This window comes from Dipteris shenzhenensis, chromosome 31, assembly GCF_047967505.1.
Source record: "Dipteris shenzhenensis isolate YYH24624 ecotype China chromosome 31, Dip_SZ_1.0, whole genome shotgun sequence".
NCBI classification, from domain to species: domain Eukaryota; kingdom Viridiplantae; phylum Streptophyta; class Polypodiopsida; order Gleicheniales; family Dipteridaceae; genus Dipteris; species Dipteris shenzhenensis.
This window is the reverse complement of record NC_141626.1, coordinates 47,032,155-47,054,697: the sequence shown is the minus strand read 5'-3', so window position 1 is coordinate 47,054,697 and position 22,543 is coordinate 47,032,155. Positions and strand designations below refer to the sequence as shown.

Sequence of the window (22,543 nt, the reverse complement as noted above, 5' to 3'; positions counted from 1 at the left end):
TACAATGGTAGTGTCTCTTCAATAGAATGTGTCTCTTGTGAAGGGTTGTGTCTCATAGGAAGTGTCCCGTGGAAAGGGCATACCCTTCCACAAGTGTCCATTCATCAAACCATCCATAAGTCTAAGGTATAGAGAAAGGAATACGTCACAGATCGTGACATCCCCTCCCACTCAAAATAAGACCCTGGTGGAGATAATGAACTGGTGTAGAAAATATCCATTTGTTGACAAGATAAGAAAGATGCAACCATTTTGATGACGTCGCTTTTCATCCGACGCCAATAGTATGTTGCACTGAGTAACCTGTAAGTCTTATTGATGCCTGGATGTGCAGCATAAGGAACTACATGATGCTCTTTTAACAAAAGACGTCGAACATCCTTGTCATGTGGGACACAGACGCGATTTTGATAATATAGAAGGTCGTCCGTGTAAGAATAGGATGAGAAAATCTTCTGTCAGAAGTAGAAGGTTGATGTTTCGAAAGAACTTGTACTACTGTGCCGAAGTCTTTATCATTGAGATACTTCCCTTTGAATGAATTCGGAACATCCAGAGATAATGTAGAGATTACCATAGCTGATGCTAGAGTTAACCTGTTGAGAGCATCTGCAACTACATTGTGTAGTCGTGGAATGTACTCAATGGTCATGTGAAAGTTGGCCAGAAACTCAACCCAGCGTGCTTGTCGAGTGTTCATTACTGGTTGAGTAAAGATATACTTTAGAGAGTGATGGTCTGTCTTTACCACCGAGTCGGCTCCCATGAGATAATGTTTCTAAGAGCGATAAGCATGTACAATGGCAAGAAACTCCTTATCATAAACCGGGTATCTGGTTTGGATATCGGAATGTTTATGGCTGTCAAAAGCAATAACTCTGTCTTCTTGCATCAAGACTGCTTCTGTAGCGATGTCGGAAGCATCGGCCATGACCTCAAACAGAAGGTTTGGGTCAGCAAAAGCCATAACAGGTGTGGTAGTAAGTGCTTTCTTCAGTTGTTGGAAACTATACTCTGTTTTGGGAAGCCACTGGAAAACTGCCGTGCTTTTCAATAATTCGGACATTGGAGCTGCAATCTCGGAAAATTGATAGACCTTTGTATGGTAGAAGTTTGCCAATTTGAGAAAAGAGCGAACATCATGAACATTCTTAGGAGTAGGCCAATTTCGGATTACCTGGACCTTCTTGGGATCCACAAAGATGCCTTGAGCTGAAATAACATGTCCCAAATATTCGAGTTGGGTTTTGAAGAACTCACTCTTCTCAACGTTGATGTAGAGAGAATTTGCACGGAGAACTTTAAAAACTTGGTGAAGATGTTGTTTGTGCTCATGTAGGGATCTACTGAAAACGAGGATGTCATCAAGGTAAACGATGACGAACTTATCGAGGAAAGGCTTGAAGATGTCGTTTTTAGTGTCATGAATGTGGCTGGGGCATTGTTTAACCCAAAAGGCATGACCAAACATTCAGTGTCCATACTTTGTTCGAAAAGCTGTCTTGTACTCATCGCCTTCTCGTATGCGGATTTGATGATAACTTGAATGAAGATCAGTCTTTGAAAATTGTGTTGCATGTAGAAGTTGATCGAAGAGGTCATCAATGCGAGGCAATGGATACTTGTTTTTTATAGTGAGCTTGTTGAGGGCTCGGTAGTCGATGCAGAGGCGCATTGATTTATTCTTTTTTCCAACAAGTAGTACAGGAGATCTTAAAGGGCTGCGACTGGGCCGAATGTGACCTTTGTCGAGTAGTTCAGTCACTTGCCTTTGGATTTCTTCATTTTGATTGTAAGAAACTCGATAAGGAGGTTTCGACAGTGGATTACTCCTTGATCCACTGGTCGTCGAGGTGGTAACTGCTTTGGCAATTCCTGTGGAAAAATATCTCGGTAAGGTTGGAAAAAAGGTTGATTGAGGTAGTCAGGAGGATCCTTTGTCGGTGTCTCCTCTAGTGCCGTAACCAACAGAAGTGAAGTCTTTACTCGACGTTTACAAACCCACTTCTTTACTTCTAAGGCGGAGGCAATTGGAGTTGTGGGAGAGTCCCTAGAACCAGTTAGCTCAATAAGTTTTCCCTGGTGGACAAACTGGATAGTATGGTTGCGAAAACTGATTGATGGATTATAGTCGTAGAGCCACTATTGTCCAAGTATGACATCGTATTGAGAAAGAGGCATGATGTCAAAGTTCAACTTGTCCGTATACTGTTGGATGAAAGGACAGGTTTTGATCCTGGTGTTGCACAAGAAGGTAGTTCCATTTGCGAGTTCAATCCGATAGTCCATGGGACTAGGACTGATAGTCAACCGAAGTCTTTCGACCATAGAACTAGCTAGGAAATTATGAGAGCAGCCATTGTCGATGAGGATAGTGATTGTTGTTCCTCGAATCGATCCTTGGACGCAAAGTACTTGAGTGGTCAGGGAAGGTTCGGGGTTGGTGGCAAGGCTCATGTGGATGGTATTTGCCATTCGAACAGCTTTGCCTCTCTTGTCTTGTGCTGGGGTAGCTTGGGAAGTGCTAGATTCCATATTAGAGTTTTGCTTTGGTCGCTTTGGACAATCGAACCATCTATGGTCGCCCGTGCAAATGGTACAAAGTCCTTTTGTGTTGAAGTTGTTCTTCTTATCAGAGACCGCACCTTTATGTTGGTGATGACGGTCATGACTTTGTGAAGAGGATCATGACTTTGTGAAGAGGAAGAGGCGCGATCCTTGGAGGAGTGCTTTTGTTGGGATCCATCATACGATTTCTAAGACTTGTTGGGATCTTGAGACTGTCGTTGACCTTGATTACCCGAGTTTTTTCTGAACTTGGGGTTATCTTGAGGGCGAGCACCCTTGGCCATAGTAGAGTTCTGTGTTCTATTAGAACTCTGCTTCCCTGTGTTTTGGAAATCTGTAATGCGCTCTGCGTAAGCAATCGCGCCAGCTGTGGTGGTGATGTTTGCTTTGAGGACATCAATGTGTAACGAGGGATTTAGGCCTGAGATGAAAGCATGAAGGCAATCATCATTAGTTAAACCATTGATTTCTAGCACCAATGTGGTGAACTGAGAGATGTAGGAAGATAGGGAGTCCATTTGCTCCAACTGTCGAAGTTTTGAGCATGCTTGGAAGTCCGCATTGGCAGGTATGAACTGCTTACGGAGCACGTGTTCAAAATGTTCCCAAGTTAACACACTTTTGCCATCCTTTAAGCGTCTTTGCCACCATAGGAAAGCTATATCTTTGAGGAGGGAGGTTGCCAAGGCAATCTTCTTGCCTTCATTGAGGTCAACAATATCGAAGTACGTGCGCAATTTTGCGAGCCATTGGTCAATTGTTTGGCGATTTCGTTGACCAGTGTAGGCGTCCGGAAGTTTAATGTCAAGTTTTTTAGTTTTGGAAGCTTGAAGTAAGCGGTAGAGGGCACGGAGTTCAGTGTTTTCTACCTCTGGTGGGATCGGGTCCACATAGTCATCTGATGGCGTCACGTCATCCTCTGTATGTGTGGTACTGCGAGAATTCTGGAGTTGTTGGACTTTCTGGACCAAGTCAGAAATGCTGTCCTAAAGCTGAGAAATTTAAAGTTGAACTAATGTTTCGCCTTGTATGTTTACTTTAGGGGTCCTTTTTGGATTAGGATCGCTTATCTTGAGAGAGGCTGCACGCGAGCGTTGCGACATATCTGAGGTCCCTATGAGAAGAGCACGAGACTGCGCTCTAGTTTGTACCATTCCTAGAAGAAGATCTAGGCTGCTCTCTGAGATTGCTCATGTTGGAGGGGGCAGGCGAGGCAGGATGGAACCATCCGTGGAAATTTGGCAAAGGAGGTGTTACTACTCGTGAGAGGATAGGAGTAGGTTGCAGAGTCCACGGATCTAAGAAAGGATAAGGAGCTGCTGTCGGAAGAGGAGGATATCTAGGAGAAGGAGTGCCTTCAGAGTGTAAATACTGTCTTGGGGAAGGTAAAACCTGTTCCGGAGGATATCTGGGAGTTGAAGGAGGTGGAGTGTAAATACTGTCTTGGGGAAGGTAAAACCTGTTCCGGAGGATATCTGGGAGCTGAAGGAGGTGGAGAGTACCCTGGAGATGCTGAAGCTGAGGGGTAAAAGTTTCTCCAAAGATGGACAGCAAACTCTTGTGGAATACCGGGTTCTGGGTATCTACGTGTCTCGTGAAACACAACTTGGACTGTGCTGAGGAAGTAGTGTAATTGAGGTGCCTCACGTAGAAGATATAGGATGTGGTCCAAGTCACTGCAAGGGCACGTGACACAAAAGACCCACGATGCAAAAGCGGCTGGTTGTGCAATCTGAACACGATATTGAGTGATAGAGGTGTCCTTGAAGGGGCTGAGGCATTACGAGGGGTTTCCATGATTTAAGGAGAGGGCTTTCATTTGCTGTAATTTGATAATAAGCTGCAAATATCGATGTGAAAGAGAATCCTTAGAATAAAGAATGATAATAAGCAGAAAATATCGATGTGAAAGAGAATCCTTAGAATAAAGAATGGAAAGAATCCACCTAGCATAGATTAGATCTGCCAATTAGTTGCGTAGAAGGGCCTGAAAATCTCTGTCCGGAGGTCCATTTTGCTGTCTTTGCAAGTCCACGTGGATGTGTGAACAAGAAACAGGTGCCTGGTGAGACTTTCGAGGCAGATAGCGTTTTTGCAGATTGCGCGAAATCTGGCGCACTTTTCCTGCGTTGAAATCCGTGGCCTGGCTAAGGTGGCCTGCATTGAAACCTGTGGGGTACTAGAAGCAGGACCGCCTGGCTAGATGGAATTAGAGGGCAGCAAAGAGCTGTTTGTCATAAGCTGCGTGATGAGCAGTAGGGGTCTGGCTCGTTTGATTCAAGATGAAAGGGGCAGCAAGGCTGCTGATCACAAGCAGGAGAGGCTCAGAAGAAATTTGCTGGCAGAGGCTGAAACAAATCGTTGCATCTGGCGCTGCTTGAGGGATGTGCTTTGCTCGCTTCCTGGCTGATTTGCAGGCAGCAAGGGCTGATGATCTGGGCCAGGAAAGACTGGCTTGAAACCAGTGCAGCAAATCGGCTGATGGAGAGCGGCATAAGGCATGGAAGAGATGCAAACCTGCGTGACGAATTTCCTTACGGATTGCATCAAACGGGAATCGTCATTTGTTTTTGGCTGCCTAGGTTGGGTGGTTGCCAAAAATTAAAACGTGGGCTGCCTTGTACCTAGGGTAGTCTAGGGTTAGGCCTTGGGTTTAGGGCTGGTTGCCCTTTTTAGGTCCTCTAGGTACCCTTTTATAGGTTGGTGCTTGGTGCCAACGGGTGTGCCTATTCTAAGGGGTATGACCCTTGGAATAGGTGTACCTTTTCATGAAAGGGTGTAACCCTGTTTTAAAGAGGGGTGTCCCCATATGAAAAGATGTGTCTTTTTTCACGATGGGGTGTGTCCCTTGGGTGGGGAGTCAAAAACTCTTCATCAAAAGGTGTGTCCGATGGTGAAAAAGGTGCATCCCTTGGTTTTGGGACAGCCCAAGCACATCAAAAGACATGATTTTTGTCGTGTCCATTCACATCAACTCGTGATGTGAAGGAGATGGAGAGGCCACTGATGACTTAGGTGAGGTTGGTGCTAAAATTTTTTACGCTCATTCTCTCCATCTCTTCCATGCACAACGTGCTTGGATATCCTTCTAGCGGAAGTAGATGTATCAGATAGGCGCTAGAAGGTGGGGGGCATTTCCTACAGGCAGGAGCGGAATTTGATTTGATACCACTCTAAGAAATCCTAGATTTACTATATTTAAAAATGTGCTAAGGAACATAAAGGAGACTGAAATAGCAGAGAACAAGGAATATTTGTATTGCTTGAGTGTCTGTAGTGTGTCATCCATATAGTTGGGCCTCTCTTATATAGAGAGTGAAGAGTCACACATGAAAAGGTGTGTACTCCAAAGTGTATGTGCATGAAGAGGTGTGTATCCCTTGTGAAGGGTGTGACCCTTGATGAGAGGGTACATTACAATGGTAGTGTCTCTTCAATAGAATGTGTCTCTTGTGAAGGGTTGTGCTTTCACAAGTGTCCATTCATCAAACCATCCATAAGTCTAAGGTATAGAGAAAGGAATACGTCATAGATCGTGACAGACATGGGTAGGATATATGGTATGTCCATAGCCAGGCTAACTAGGAAGACCTTGGAATAGATCTAGGATCAGTTCGTAGTCTAATCCAAGATATGGATTAACCTAAGTTTGGGACTAGAGCTAACATGTGATAAGGTTTAGATCCAATGGATGAGAGCTGTTCCATGAAAGGCAAAGACAAAATAAGCTATTTTGGGAAAAGCATGGCTTAAAGAAAAAGCAAAGGTCTTCTAATCATGTGGGGAAAAAGCTACTTCATGCATAAAGGCTCAAGCTAAGCAAGATAGCCAAGCTATGCTTATAAATGGCCTAGGACTTCGTATTGGATTATCTTGGATTATCTTGGAGCTGGATCTCTCATGAGGATATGACCTATTGGCCAGGGAGCTGAGCCTGGGGCTGGGAAATGAGCTGCTAGCTCAACCGTAAGGTGTTTCTGTCTGTGTGCCTCATTAGTACATGATTCTTGCCCAAAGGACTACACCCTACCATGACTTGACCTAGTTGGGGGTGTTTCATTTGGCTGGTTTTGAGTGACCTAAGAATGTTGCTATTGGATTAGTTCTTTGAAGAACTTTAATGCTTTCTTGGTAGAGGATTCTATGGCCAAGAAAGAGAAATGGACGAGATTCTCATTAATTAGCCTATCTTGATCTAGATCGTTGGCAAACTGGAAGATACTGTTTGCAGCAATTTTGATCGTCTTCTATAGGTTGCGACAATAGTTTGTGCTGCATTTGCCTGGCTGAAAGCTAATTGTTTTGATCAAATTCGCCAATAGGAAGGATTCTGAACTAAATCTTTCTATATGATCTATTACATCCGTGGGCATGTCTGGAAGCTGCTGTATGAAGTGCTGTTTCAGAGAGTCTGCAGGGCTGTAAAATAGAGAGTTTGGAGAGCTGTAAAAAACTTGCAGCTAGGCTACAAGCAGGTTGCAGGCTGGTGGCAGGGTAATCAAGCTGACTTTAGTATTGGAATCTGGTGCACGACCCAATTTGCTGGCTAATTCTAGTCTTGGGACTGTGCAACAGGCCCAAAGTGATGAATAGCAGCCTGGATAGGCTGTATGAAGGACAAGTGGCCACTATATGCCCTCAAAGTCAAGTGGTTGACCAGAGGAAAAAATGTTCTAACTAGCCTACAAGGCCATACCAGGGCTAAGTGCTAATAAACCACCTTCCATGGTATGGTTGAAGTATCCTGGATACATCTACCTGAAAACTATATCATGGTTGCAGAGATGCATGAAGAGCCAAGCATGAAATAATTGCCACTGCATGACACACGGGTTTCATAACAACCTGCCCAATCATTGTTCGTGAATTGCATGCAAATCCAGTGAAGACTGATCACTATAAACCAGTCCCAAATGCTGCGTGGCCTTCAAGTAAAGGAAGACCTGCTTCATGCTTGCCAATGCTGTGTGTTGGGCTGCCCACAGCTTGCTGGTAAACAGTGGCATCAAATGGGGCACTCCCATCATCGGAGGAGAAACTGAAGCTAGGTTCCGGTGAAGTATAAACCGGCTTCGAATTTGAGTAGGTTCTAGTGGAGTATAAACCGGCTTACAATCCTCGAATTGGAAGCGCTGCAAGAGCTGGCCAAGGATTGACTCATCATTATGCCCCCCTCAACATTAGCAAACTGGATGCCCAAATAGTAGTGCAATCGGCCCATATCTAACATTGCAAATGATTTCTACAAATCTGCCTTGAAATCTGCAATTTTTTGAGCGTTTGGCCTTATGATAAGCAAGCATGTCATCCACATAGAGAATTAAAATTAGAAATAATGATTCACTCTTTGAAATTCAAGCATAGCAAAAAGCGCATACCATGCCCGTGGTGCAGAGGGCCTTTCTCAGCCTGCATACCTTGTGTTTGGAACCTTCAACCTCAAAGCTTGGAGGTTGGGTGACATAGACCTCTTCCAATAAATCCCCATGAGGGAAAGCGGTCTTAACGTCCAGCTGGTCGACCTCCCTGTGGGATGCAAGAGCAATGACGCATCAAATGCTCGTGATGCGTGAAGTGGGAGTGAATGTCTCCTCAAAGTCAATGCCATGTTAGGCATAGCCTTTCACAACAAGGTGGGTTTTGTAGTGATCAACGTTGCCATCAGCTTTCTGCTTCAATTTGTAGACCTGCTTAGTGCCTATGGCAGGCTTGCTTGTTGGCAAGTCACACAACTCCCATGTGCCATTTGAATGCATGGAATCAAGCTCAGCTTTCATGGCACCCATCCATTCTCTGCTATCAAACGCATCCTTGTGACAAAGGGGTTTCTCATTGCAGGTTGTAGCAATCAAAGCAACATGAAGCAAAAAGGTATCAGCTTGCTTGCTGTCCCATAGAGCATCCAAGAGCCACCTTGGAACTCGTTTCTAATGTTAAATGACAGCCCGTTCCTCTGTAATTGCCTATTCAATAGCATGATCATCATGTGGCTGCAAATCAGGTTGAACATGGGCAACAAGAGGAGGCTGTGAGCTGCTAGAAGTATTTGGAGCCTGATTTTGCAAAGCGTCGTCTAATGCGGTGAAGGGCAGTATGGCATCAAATACATCAGAGGCTTCAACAGATGGCTGTTTTTTGCTGTCCAGTCAAGGTAAAGCAACATTCCTTTTGTTGCTTTGCTTGCTAAGTATGTCTTCCTTTTGTTTTTAAAAAAAAATTGTTACCTCCTTTTTTTCTCTTTCGTTTTCTCTTTTTTTTTTTCGATGTAGATTTTTGGACTTTAGAACAACAAAAAAATCTAATTTTTGTACGATTGGATATATATTAGTCTTACAAAGGTGTATATAACATTCTTAACAAAAAAAACATCTCTGCTGATGATAACCTTCCCTGTGCTAGGCTGATACAACCGATATCCTTTGCTCTGTGAGCTGTAGCCAATGAAAATGCATTTGATGGCCTTATCCTCTAGCTTATGCCTTAGCTGAAATGGAACATGTGCATAGCCAATGACCAAACACTCGCATGTGCGAAATCATAGGCTTCCGGACAGTCCATGCTGGAGTAATGGTCTTCAATGCCCATGTGGGTACTTTGTTGAGTACATAGTTGGAACACATAATGGTGTCCAACCAGACATTCATTTGGTAAAGACTTGCCCTTAAGCATGCATTTGCCCATTTCCATTTGTGTCCGTTTTTTTCACTTGGCAAGCCCATTTTGTTGAGGAGTGTATGGCACTATGCATTGATGAATTATGCCCCGTGCTGCTAAAAAATCAGAAAATTCACGAGACATATACTCACTCCCCATGTCAATGTAGAAAGTCAAGAGTTTGTTCTCACTTTCATTCTCAGCTATGGCAAGAAAGTGCTTGAAACAAGAGAAGACATATGGCTTAGCTTTCATGCCATAAACCCAACTGAATCTGGTGAAGTCATCCACAAAAGTGGAGAAGTATAAGTCACCTCCAAGTGATGCTGTCTACATCACTTGGAGGTGAAGTCATCTTCAACTGAATCTGGTGAAGTCATCCACAAAAGTGGAGAAGTATAAGTCACCTCCAAGTGATGCTGTCCGCATCACTTGCCATAATCCCAACTAAATCTGGTGAAGTCATCCACAAAAGTGGAGAAGTATAAGTCACCTCCAAGTGATGCTGCCCCGTGCTGCTAAAAACTCAAAAAATTCATGAGACGTATACTCACTCCCCATGTCAATATAGAAAGTCAAGAGTTTGTTCTCACTTTCATTCTCAGCTATGGCAAGAAAGTGCTTGAAGCAAGAGAAGACATATAGCTTGGCTTTCATGCCATAAACCCAAAAGTGAAGTCATCCACAAAAGTGGAGAAGTATAAGTCACCTCCAAGTGATGCTGTGCGCATCGGCCCACATACATCACTTTTCACGAGATGCAACTTCCTAGATGCACCAATTATTCATCTTTGGGAAATGAGAACCGATGCATTTCGCCCAATAAGCAGCCCTCACAGACATGTTTGGCAGGTGCATGTATGGGTGGGAGGTCTACCACCATATCCTTTGAATGCATTTTCACCAAACTTTTGTAATTCAGATGCCCCAATCTCTCATGCCACAAATGTGAATCTAAACAGATTCAGAGACGAAATTTGCTTCAATAGCTGGTTGTTTTTCATAGGTATCAAAGATGCTGTCATCATACCGGTTGTCATACAAGGCACATCGATAACCATAAAAAAGAACCCCGAGGCCATTTAGGTAGATAGCTGAGATAGAAATCAAATTCTTTTTTATACTAGGAACATAAAGCACTTCCAGAGGTATGATTGTATCCCCTGCCACAGAAGTGGCCTCAACCTGGCCAATCCCCTTCATGGGATAGGATGCATTATTGGCACAAGTGACAGTGCCACCATGTGGAGCAGCCTCCAAGGATTGAAAGAGAGATTTGCAGGAGTGATGTGCTTAGATGCACCGCTGTCAACATACCAATCTGACTTAGAATCTAAAACAGATAAGGCTGAAGCATGCTTCTCCGGATGGTATTGACATGTCACAACAAATGCCCACTCATCATGAGCCATGTTGGCTGCCTCATGAGTGTGTTCAGGGTCAGCAAAGCATTTGTGATAGCAAGACCTTTTTACTGTTTTGTCTTTTATGAAGCAATGGAGATGTCATGACTGGGCTTCTTGCCATAATTACAACACTTTGATTTCCCTCCCCATTAGACGGGGCAGAAGCAGATGAAGTGCCAAAAGGTTTGGGCTTGCTGAAATTCTTATCCCCTTTACCTTTGCCTTAGTGATCTGTAGCAAAAGCTTGATCTGCATGAATGGAGGCAGCCTGATTGGAGCGGCTATGCTCTTGCAGTAATAAGGCAACAAGTTGATTGAAGTTGTTACCCTGGCCATGAGCCTCAGTGTTCATTGATGAGCTGCTCTCTAAAATCCTTAATCTTGGTGAAATAGACATCCATGCTGTCCCCTTGGTTCATCTTAACATTATGCAGCTGCTTGCGTAAATAGGCAACCCGGGTCTCAAATCTGATAAAGACTGGCCAAAGTATCCCATGCATCCTTGGTTGTCTTGCAAGACCGAATGTGAGGTATAACCTTCCTCTTGCTATTCAGAGCAATCACTGCACGTGCCTGTGCATCTCTTTGATCCCCAATGAATCTGTATGGGTGTTGGAGGATCTACGGCAGGTACTGTGGGAGTATGGTAGATGAACCAGAAGTGGCTATAGTGGCAGCAGGTGGCTGTGGTGGAGAGACAAGTCTAGTCTCTGATCCATTGACAATACCCCAAAAGGCTGTCCTGAAAAAGTGACCAGCCCAAATCAAAGGGCAATGACCTGCACATCTGTCCAATGCAAATCTGAGTACAATGTGCCCACAAATAGTGGCTAAATGTCCCTGCAAAGTAACTTTCAGGGTGCAAGAGCCAAGTGGAGTGCATAGGAGGCAAAAGCCCCAAATTTTGAAGGCAAAATACCCAAATCAAAGGGCAAATGCAAATCATACCCAAATTTGGCATCAAATAACAGCGAATCTGGAAAAGCCCCATATTTTGAGAGGGAAAATATGCCAAAAAGAGAAAAAGCCCCATAATAAGCTGTAATTTTGCAAATGTGACCAAATCTGCTGCAATTTCTTGCCAATGTCACTGTGAAATCCCAAATTTCAGATCAAAGCAGCCAAATATCACTGCAATGAGTGCAAATGTGACAAAATAATGTGCAAATCTGAAAATATCTCGCAATTTGGCAGCCACAATCCCCAATTTTGGAGGTAAAACGGAGTCGAAAGAGGGCAAATACTGCAAAATCCCAAAATTGTGACAAAAAGGAGTAAATGTCACTGCAAAATCTGCAAATGTGACACAAAAGCCCCAATTTCTAGAGCAAAATCACCTTAATGTCAATGCAAAATCTCAAGCCTCAAAATACACCCTAAAATCTGCAAAAGCACTTCTGCAACAGCAAATGATACCTGAATTGCAAGAAAAACAGGTTGTTTGGAGCTGTCTAGAGGTCCAAATTCACCAAAATCTGTACATACAGATATCTAGAGCCTGTACGGACTGTGCATAGTCAAAAGCGGCGATTCCGTACAACCGCCTGGAGTTGTACGAACACGTATGGACAGCTGCGTTTTTGCAGAAACAGTTTAAAATTTGCGGAAACAGACCAAAAAGGCATCTATAGGCCATGCCTTGTAGAAACGTGCTCGCGTCTCAACGACTGTCTGAGGTATTGACGTCCCACGCTCCCAAATTGGCACGCAGGGTGTAGATGATATGGAAACTAGGGTGGATGTTGGGGGAATGCGGTGGCCTCCTGTAAAAAATTGTAGTGGGCTACCCAAATGTTCCGAAAAGTGATGCCAAACACCATCTTTGATAAGCTATCCTTTGGCGAGAGCATAGGGCATTGTCGAGAAGGAGGTGTTGCGTCACGTCTCTATCTGTAAGACCCGTTGGCCCAGGATTATGTATGTTGGAGACATGGTTGTCTAGGTCATCTTTTTTGCACCCCTTGAACTCTGCAAACTTACACTTCAAACTGCCTGCGTTGGGGTTCATTGGAGGTGGGCTAGGTGGTGGACGCGGATTGGGTAGTGGGTTCATAGGTGGATGTGGTGGTGGATTCAGGGGTGGATTTGGTGGTTGAGGGGCCGGATCAATGTAGAAGGCATGACCCCCTCCATCAGCCAGGCAACCATCCCCCAAGTGACACGGTGCATCCTCATTGTCTTGGCAACAATCTAGAGGGACCCCATCTAGATCGTTTTTGCTGCAGAGCAGCTCCAAAGACAGTGCGGGATCGTCTCCATATCTCTAGCCGCGTAATGGTGACACCTGCCATGTTCTCGCATTTGCTCCAACCATGGATGATATTGTTAGATATTATGCATCTATTTCTAAAATAGTCTTTTCCATGTTCATTTTGCAAGTAACTTGTAAGAAAATGTTTTAAATTTATAATGCGTATCGAGTCTATTACTTTGTTTATAATAATTTTGATAATAAATAGTGTGCCATCTTTGAAATAGTAGTTAATAATCTAGTTTTTCAACTACATAGGTTTGTTTCCATTATGGATATTGCAGCCATGGATTTGGTTGCTTGCATCACTGCTCTTCATCTGGAATCATCCATCAAGTTGAAAATTGAGATTCTATTAGGCGCCTCTTGCTCCCTCCCTTCGTGCTCGCCCTTTCCTGCGCTCCAACTCCAAGTGATGTGTTTGTGTCACTCCACTGACAAACTTAATTCGGGATGGTGCTTTAGAGTGGATTCTCTTGAGCCACAACTAGATTGAGGAAACTTTTCATTCTCAATTCCTAAAGTGCCTTGAAAGAGGAATGTTGAAGACTGTTCATAAATGAACTATGGAACCACTTGCTACATGCCCTACCTGGAGTTTGCAGGTGTGTATTAACATGTCATTTTGTAAAAGTTGTCGATTCCTAAATTCACCAAGTGCATATTAGATTGATACTTCTCCTTTTCACCCATGGCTATTTAGATGGATTCTAAGGGTTTTTGATAGATACTACCCTGCAGATACCACAATGGCATGACATTGAAAGATTACAACATTGATATTATGAAGCAAACCTAGATATCTCTACAAAAGATGTTGAATATTGTCTACTCAATCTTCAAGTGGGACATGATTGCCAAAGAGATGAGGGCCCACCTCATACACAAGCAGGCTTTAGGACATTTGACGACTTTCGAGGAAAAATTGATCTCATGCCGCCTTACGGGTCATAAGAGGTGAGCTATCCTCTCACATAGGCTTGATGATGCAATCCACTGTTTTCGAGGATGGGACCCCACCATTGCATGGGGGGTTCTATAAGAGGGAAAGCGACCCATCCCCATCACGGACCCGGCTATCTGTCACACATAGGCCACGTCACCCTATGACACTCCAGACTAGGCACCACTTGGTGTGTGTCCTTGTCTAGGCCTAGAAGAGCCCATGACCATGAGGGCTTAATGGATGGAGCACTTCGTGCATAGGCAGAAGGTCTTGCTCATGATCTTAGCACGATGTTCAATCATGCCACATGCCACAGCTTTGGTTTACCCTCGTCATAGTACCGATACACAAAGCGAGGGACCCCATGAAGATTGGAAACTACCACATAGTCATGATGGGCCACACACTGACCAAAATCTATGGGTTTGTACTAGAGAGAGAGATCGGCACTTCATAGAGGCACAAACAGCAATGGGCATTGGGAGAGGCTTGGTTCTGGAGACAACGCTCTAATGTAGATCCCATCATAACTCTACGGGCCATCATTGAGGATGCAAGGTCAAGACCTCAGAAAGTCTATGCTTGCTTTGTAGACTTTTGGAAGGATTTTGAAACAGTTCCACGATCTTGAATGATTAAGAGACTTCAGGAGATGTAAATCCCCAGAGTCATTGTATGGGGGGGATGAGTCTCTTGAGTCTGTCAAAGAGTACGAATTGTGGATGTCGTGTTTGATTGGATTGAGAGCACGATCGGGGATGCCTCCTCATTGACACTTTTTGGTTCTACATTGACAAGATCACGACCTTCATTGGTGGCCTTGGAGGTGAAGGATCATTGCTTGCCGACCTAATGATACAGATATTGTTATACGCAAATGATATCGTCCTCATATCCTCCTCGAGATCAGGCTGATAGAGACATCTAGAAGCCCTAGAGATGTGTTGCAGAGAGAGGAACTGGATAGTTAACCTTGGAAAGACGAAGGTTATGATTTTCAATACATCATGGGTGGTATTGCATCGACATAGGGGGAGCTGGTGGAGATGGCGCAACCTACACTATTTTTCACAAGACTGGTGCTCATGATGATTTATGTAGTTAGGGCACGGCTTATGAGAGGCTAAGAAGGCTTGGCTCCATTAGAGCCACAACGCTTTCGGCACACTTCCAATATCCTTAGACGAAGGTATGGTTGTTTGATATCCTGGTACGAACAACGACCATGTATACAACACCCTTTTGGGGGAGTTATCTATTGGTGATTGAGTAGAGGAGATTTGAGCAGCTACAAGTGATAACCCTTGCCTTGGACATAGAACCATCCTTAAAATATGGGATCCACAGACTACTGCATATTCATGTTTGTGTCAACGTTGCACACATTGTGGAAGCATGAGAGAGAGAGAGAGAGAGAGAGAGAGAGAGAGAGAGAGAGAGAACGGGAGGCCTCGCGGGCCTATGGGATAAAATACACAGAAAGCGAACTCATACAAGCCTCAGCAGGCTGAAGCAAAGGGCATGCTAGGACCCTTGTTGAATACTAATCTATGCTAACAAAGTCATAATCATAGAAATAATCAACTACAACTGCATAGTGGGCCAGATCAATCAATCTATCCAAAATCAGGAACAGATTGAAAAACAAGTCAGTCTCGGTGCTGGGACTCAGAAACAGGATAAAAAACCGAAGCTTGGTACAGTGATGGCTCTCTGGTGGGCTGCGAAGATGTCTCGTATCTGTGTCTGTCGAGCTGTATCGCGCTGTGGTGGGGGATGCGGTCTCCTCGTTCTTTGGACTCTCTGGACTATGTCCAGAGTGACCCCTCTGTCGGTCCCCCCCAAGGAAAGCTGTGATAGGTCGGACCTCAATAGAGTGTAGTCTGGGGACTCTCTGTCACGCATGTGGTCTGTGCGTCCCTCTCGTTGGTATTGTGCCGGTTGCTCATCCAGACTGCTCTCATATGGGCTAGCTCCTCCTCCTCCACTCCACTGTGTCCGGGGTTGACTCAAATGTATAGAAGTCTGTGACGCATCGCTGTGCCCGGTCATCCTCTATGTCCTGTGGTAGTCTGGCCATCCCCTGTTGCTCTCTGATCTGTCGCAAAAGGGTCTCCCTGTGCCGACGCATCTCCATCAGATAAAGCTCGATACAGACCTGGTCATGGAAATGGATCAGTCATGACAAAGGGACGAAGCCACTCCCCTCTAGGTAGAGACAGTGGTAGCGTCTCTAGATCTCGTAGTAGGCTGGTCAAACACAAACTCTCTCGGTGGTATTGTGCCGGTTGCTCATCTAGATTGCTCTCATGTGGGCTAGCTCCTGCTCCTCCACTCCACTGTGTCCGGGGTTGACTCAAATGTATAGAAGTCTGTGACGCGTCGTTGTGTCCGGTCATCCTCTATGTCTTGTGGTAGTCTGGCCATCCCCTGTTGCTCTCTGATTTGTCACAAAAGCGTCTCCCTGTGCCGATGCATCTCCATCAGATAAAGCCCAATACAGACTTGGTCATGGAAATGGATCAGTCGTGACAAAGGGACGAAGCCACTCCCCTCCAGGTAGAGATAGTGGTAGCGTCCCCACCAATGGCAATCCTCAGTGCATGGGAGACTCCTCTGTCCTCGAGATATTGCGCTCTGATGATGAATCCCTCCTCTGATACTCTCAAGAAGTGGTCGTGATAAAACTGGGTCTTGGTGGGGAGCTCCTGGTCCTCGCTCCAAGTCTAGGATGTATGAACCTGGAGGAGGTCTAATCGTATGATACGGTTGATCTCATCTCGCGGGATCGACTCAGGAGGGGCATCCATGCTGTATTGAAAGGGGTGAAGCTTGTCCATCTGGATACCATGCCTGGCAAGCCATGTGGATATGTGTGCATACTATGTGTCTGCCCCGCTCTCTGCTAGTCGTCAGGATGACTCTAGGGCCAACCTCGGAAGTCTCCAATGGGGTAAGTCCCAGATTGTGTGGATGGAAGTCACTGTTTGAAAGATGGCATCAACTTGGAGAGGTGTCATGGCGAACTCTGCCTGTACTATCGCACGTGGAACTGAGGGCTTACATCGGATCATCCTGGATCCCATCATCACCTATAGCCGCTCGAAGCTCCTCCAGTCTGTCCTCGAAAGATCGCAGGCCTAGAACGGTGCTGCATACATGGTAGTCGGTTGCACCAGTGTGTCAAAAAGCCAGCCCTTTGTCGGTGGATCCTGGAAGTGCGCCTGGAAGCACTGTCGCTCTAGTCTAGCCAAAGCACTACGCCTTCGTGTGAGCCGTGCCTGGGCTGCATGGGTCATCATGAAGATGGGTCTTGTGAAGGCTGCTCCCAAATATGTGTAGCTGCACTATCTCCACTGGCTCACCACGATAGGTGAAACTAAGTCGGCGAATCATTGCTCGTGAGGTGTTGAAGATCATAACCTTAGTTTTCCCGAGGTTGACCGTCAGGTCTCTCTCTCTGCAAAACACCTCTAATGCCTCCAAATCTCTCTGGAGCCCCTCCGCCGAAGAGGATATAAGGACTATATCATCAGCATATAATAGTATCTGTATGAGATCACCTAGTAATGAACCCTCGGCCCCTAGGCGATCTATGAAAGATGTGATCTCATCGATGTAGAGTCCAAAGAGAGTCGGTGAGAGAGAGCTTAATTAATAGCATGGAAGTTCAATGCCAGCAAATGGGGGGTGTGTGTATGTAGAAATGATGGAAAACTCAAAGTGGCAAGAGGGGCCCTATTTATGGGGGAAGCCCTAGCAGCAGTTGACCGACCCGCTGACCGACCCAACAAGATCTGGTATGGGTTGACCCGACCTGGTCAGGTTGGTTGACCCGACCCTGGTCAGGGTCACAAGCTTGCCTTTTACTGACCCCTATCTGGCCTGGCTACTGGCCCATTATGTGGCCTGTACCAGGCCCTAAACCAGCCTGTATCAGGCCCACTACTTATGCGACAAGGAATTTCGAAGACACGACTCAACCTTTCTTTCCTACTTATTCATGCTTTCCCTTTCTCTTTCCGCCTCTGTCTTTTCTTTTTCCTCTTTTTTCCCAATTTCTCAAAGGTGTGTGATAATATAAATTCTAGTCTTCTGAAGGTTTTTTAATCTTTGCAAGCAGGCCGAATCTAAGCGATGTGGAAGCTCAGCAGAATTGAGTTCTCTCATGCAAATGCGGGTTGGTGTCAATGTTTTTCATATAAACTGAAATCTAGTGCTGACACATTGGTCCAAGTCTAGGTTTATCATGGCTCATCATTATGTAATTCTTTCAGGTTGAGCTGGAACGGGTACGAATTATATGTGAGCGCATTTGCAGGCGTGAACGAATCAAGGTTGGACTCTTGTTTTGAATCTCTGTTCTGATCAAACTTTAAGATGCACTCATGATTGAAGCTGGGGGTAGATTAATTGGAAAGGGTAACTAAAGCAGGTGGATCTTGTCAATTGAAGCTTGTGAGTAATTTCTAAAGCGAATTCAGGCGGATTTTCTATTCTTTTGCTGGGGATAACGACGTCTTCCTTCACTGATTAACATTTAGGTCAAAGCTTGGAATGGTTGTAACACCATCCCTCCCTCTGCCGCCTCTCCTTTCTCCTTCCCTTCGATCCCTCTCCCTCTCCCTTTCCATCTGACTTTTACTTGTGTGGCTGCTATTGTCCTTAATACTAAATGCTACAGCGGAGAATGTACATTGAGAGGAGTTGAGATTAAATGGTATTTGACCCTCCAAGAGAACAGGGAGAGGTCATATTTTGAATTCTTTTGTCGGAGAAGAGTGACATGTTCATGTCAAACCATTAAATTCAAGGCCCACCTTTATTCTAACATTCACATAGCATCCGTGTAAGGAACAGAACAGAGAAATTGCATGCATCACATGATCTGGTTGCCCCTCTCTCGGTACTGAAACCATACCTTGGCCTGTATGACATTTCTATCACAGAGAGAAGTTTGGAAGAAAACCCTCAAATCTTTTCTGGATCCTATGGAGACAACATAGCAAGATAGTACATATGATGCTAAGAACCTTCATAGAGGGGGAGTGCAAATAATAAGTATACCCCATCCAAAACTTCTTACGTATTGGAAGTCTATGATAAGTAACAAGTTGCTTCACTTATGTGGACTAAAGTGACCAGCTTGTAGTTATCTTTTCCAACTATCTCGTTTCCTTAAATCCCTACGGGAGACAGAAAGTTAGCCTTGAGAAGCATGTGTTAATCAGTGAATAAACAGCATATTGGTGTCCATGAGAATGTGTGCAGATTTAGGGAGACATGACAGCAGTTTCTAAGCAACTGCTCATGTGGCTGTCTTGTTAATTGTGGTTAGCTGCTTGAACAAGTTCATGGTGCTAGTAAAGATGGCATGGTGTATATAGAATTTTTTTGTTGATGGTAACTTTGAAACGAGGAGATTCACAATCTGAACTTCTGGGTGATACTTGCTGCAACATTTGTATATATCAGGTCTATGGAAGATTGGGAGCTAGGGCAGCCATTAGTATGTTTAAAGAGGTGAAAGACTTTTACAGTGGTACCGTGTTGTTAAAGAGATTAGAAAGGTGATAGCATTAACATTTTATTTGGCTGGGATATGGCGCAAAATCTTGAGAGAGAACCAATTAAGCTAGAGAAGGTGCAATCGAGGAAGAGTATTTTGCAAGTAATGAAGATGTGGAAGTCCAGCTGCAGTTTCTGCAAGGGAATCTGTTACAAGGTTAGTTGAGCATGCATTTTATACTGAAACTTGTTATGAAAAGGAAAATAGTTATAATCTTTTGTAGGGCTTCACCAGGCCTCAAGCTGGCCAATTTAGAATCCTGAGAGGGAAGGGGACAGGGGGCATCTCTCTGCCACCTCACCTTATTGGAACCTGCCCCTTGCCAAAAACGTCCTCTTTCCTTGCTGATATAATCGCAACAAGGGCATTTACTTTGGGAAAAATTTGATTGCCGAGTGTGCATCAACTGCCACTTCATCAATGTACAATAGTTTCGGTTTGTTATCCTTGCCACAGACAACACCCCATCCTTTCAGATTGCATACGTGCTCCATCTGGCTCAAAAAGGAGAGGCGATTCCTGACAAAGCACATGAGGCAGGTAGGGGCCGGCCCTCCGGGAGATGTTGGCAATCCTGACTCCCCAGCCCTTGAACTAGTATTATTCTGAGGGAGTAGTGACAAGAGGAAACTTACCCTGCTCACTGCATGTATCCTGGAACTTGCCCTTGACATCCTAAATGGAGTCCCCTTTCTTCACATATAATGACACAATAGCCAAATGCATTTCAGTGGGACCTGTCACCGTACCATAGGTAAGCATTGAAGCAAGGGAAGCAGGGCTCCCAGTCAAAAGCTTATCTAAAGTCCACAGAATAGCACTAAGTTTTGCTTCACCTCCTACAATAATGGAGTTTTGTAACATGTTCTTGACCGGTCATCCCCTGAATCTTGAGCCTTGCTTAGCATGCTCATTAAAAGTCCTTCAGTGCTGTGTCACAAAGTTTGGTGACGTGGAGACCAATAATAAGAGTCATTATAATAGGGAGGTTTCCATTTCTTGTGGATTGTTCCAAGCTATAAGTATGGGACACAGCTATGCTTGAGAAATTCAGTGTTGGTCCTTGTGATTAGAGGCTAATTAGAGGCCTCATATAGATAGCTCTGCTGAGCGACTATTGTACAACGCACAGAGTGTCTCCTGGTGATCTATACCCTTTATCTACCTTCTCACCATGCTTGTCTGTAAGCTCGTCTCTAGGACTGAGCGGTGTGGTCATCCTGAGCATATTTGAGCTAGCATCGGGTCTCTATGCATTCATTATACCACCCATGTTGCCCTGCAGGGTCATCAAGGGTCATCATTCTTCGCATCGTGAGAGGAGGGCTGCCTCATGGAGTCTCCAATAGGAGTGGATGGTTGCCAGCTCAGACCTGAGATGAGCGGAATATACATCACGGAACCGATTGTCCTACGTTGAACTGTCCTAATGTGTAACTTGGTAGGGAGCACGTGTGGGGGTGACAGGGGCTCCAGGCTGGGATGGTACCCGAACTTCAAAGGCTAAATTGGCATGATCTTGCAGTTCTCAGGACTCGTGTTTGTTTGTAATGGTATTCGTGAACCGTTTTCATTTAATACTAGAAGTTTCTGCTATAGTGTTGACATGTGGCAGCTTCTCTTCCTGTTGTTGACATTCAAAAACCTGCAACAGCTCTTTGCATATGAGATAGCTGTAACATTGATTTAAGCTCATAAGGCAAGCATTTGTACAAGCTGGCAATTCTTGCCATTACTTTTTCTTTACTCTTTCAATGTGATGTTTGCTGAGATTACTCTTTCCTGGATGCAGCGTGACCAGCTTAACTGCATGAAGGAGTTTTTTGTTGCCCGCATGTCTTGTTTGCCTTCCTCATTGATGGCTTCCAACGATCTATCTGCTACTTCGAATAGTATTGCCCCTGTTGGTGTATATAAAGACAATTCATGGGCTGCAGATATTCACCCTCAAAATGATTCTTTGGCTTCGGAGTCTCAAAAAATGGAAAGTGAATCTCACAGCTGGAACAGTGTGTCTGCTGAGATAAACAGGTACCAGGACTCTCTTTCAGGTGACTCTGTTTATCAGATTCAGGCAAGTGGTTCTGAGCCTTCAAGGCAAACACCGGCAAGGTCACAGATAGGATCAAGTGTGGCTGCTGGACGTGGACCAGGGCGGCATGATGAAATGACAGATGCTGCTGTGTTAAGTGATGTTCAGAGAAAGCCTAAGAAGCATCGAAAGGTAGTTGCGACTATTGGTATCTGTGGATGCCATCCCATTTTACTTCGTACCTTCCTCAGAAGCTGATTTTATGCTTGTTTTATGTTTGGCAGGCTGAGACATTACATACTGAAGTGGTCATGACACCCACAGAGGCATCTGTACAAAATCAACGGCTGCCTAAAGGATATGTGTATGTCCCTGTTGTTCTACTTTCCAAGGGGAAGATGAATCCCTCTGAAGCTTCCACTCCTGGTGATATTATTAAATGACTTGGCATTTGTGGATACATATGCTATTGAGTCTTTTGAGGAATATCCAATATATGATATGAAGGTCCCAGCATACACCTTTTATGTGATGTGTTTCTTGATGTGTATAAAAAGAGGGGGTTCTTGCACACTACCATGTGCAGCTCATTCAATTTACTTGCCGTAAGGCAAGTCTGCTCTTCCCGAGTTCAGTTATATATGTGATCTGCATCCCATGAAGTGCCTGAAGCTTTGGAATCATCTCAAGAATTTGCGTCACTGTTGTCATGAAATATGTACAGAAAGGTTTGACCCATTGTTGTACATGTACAATGGAATTTTTTGTAAGATGAAATTTGATGGTTTGGGCACTATATTTTAATTGTGCCCTGCCACTGTATAACATTGCCTCTGCTCTTGGCAAATGTAAGGAAATGCCACAGGATTCTTTTTTTGAAGCTGCCTACACTTGTGAGGATTGCAAATCTATTTGCCTGTTGAAGATATACACCGGTATAGCTTAAGTACAGGTGAAAATGTGTAAGGTTCTCTCCAAACTAGTAAGTACGTGCTGTGAATAATGTGTTACCTACCAATGTGAAGGATAATGCCAAAAATTTGCTGCGTGCATTTATATGCTGTCAAATGTAACTCAGGAGGTCGGCGCCCAACATCTGAGGGCGTATGAGTAGGTG

The 22,543-nt window shown here is 44.5% G+C and overlaps 1 protein-coding gene across 2 annotated transcripts in view; it reads left to right on the top strand.

Moving 5' to 3' along the window:
* The window catches only part of LOC147881546 (PHD finger family protein), a 59,849-nt gene extending 37,306 nt beyond the window's left edge, over nt 1–22,543 (top strand). For both annotated transcript variants that reach the window (XM_087402312.1, XM_087402311.1), the window contains exons 13-16: nt 17,949–18,005; nt 18,103–18,162; nt 21,187–21,618; nt 21,711–22,543. In XM_087402312.1, the coding sequence (XP_087258438.1) occupies nt 17,949–18,005; nt 18,103–18,162; nt 21,187–21,618; nt 21,711–21,869 (708 nt within the window). In that variant the 3' untranslated portion in view covers nt 21,870–22,543. The remainder of the gene's footprint in view (nt 1–17,948; nt 18,006–18,102; nt 18,163–21,186; nt 21,619–21,710) is intronic.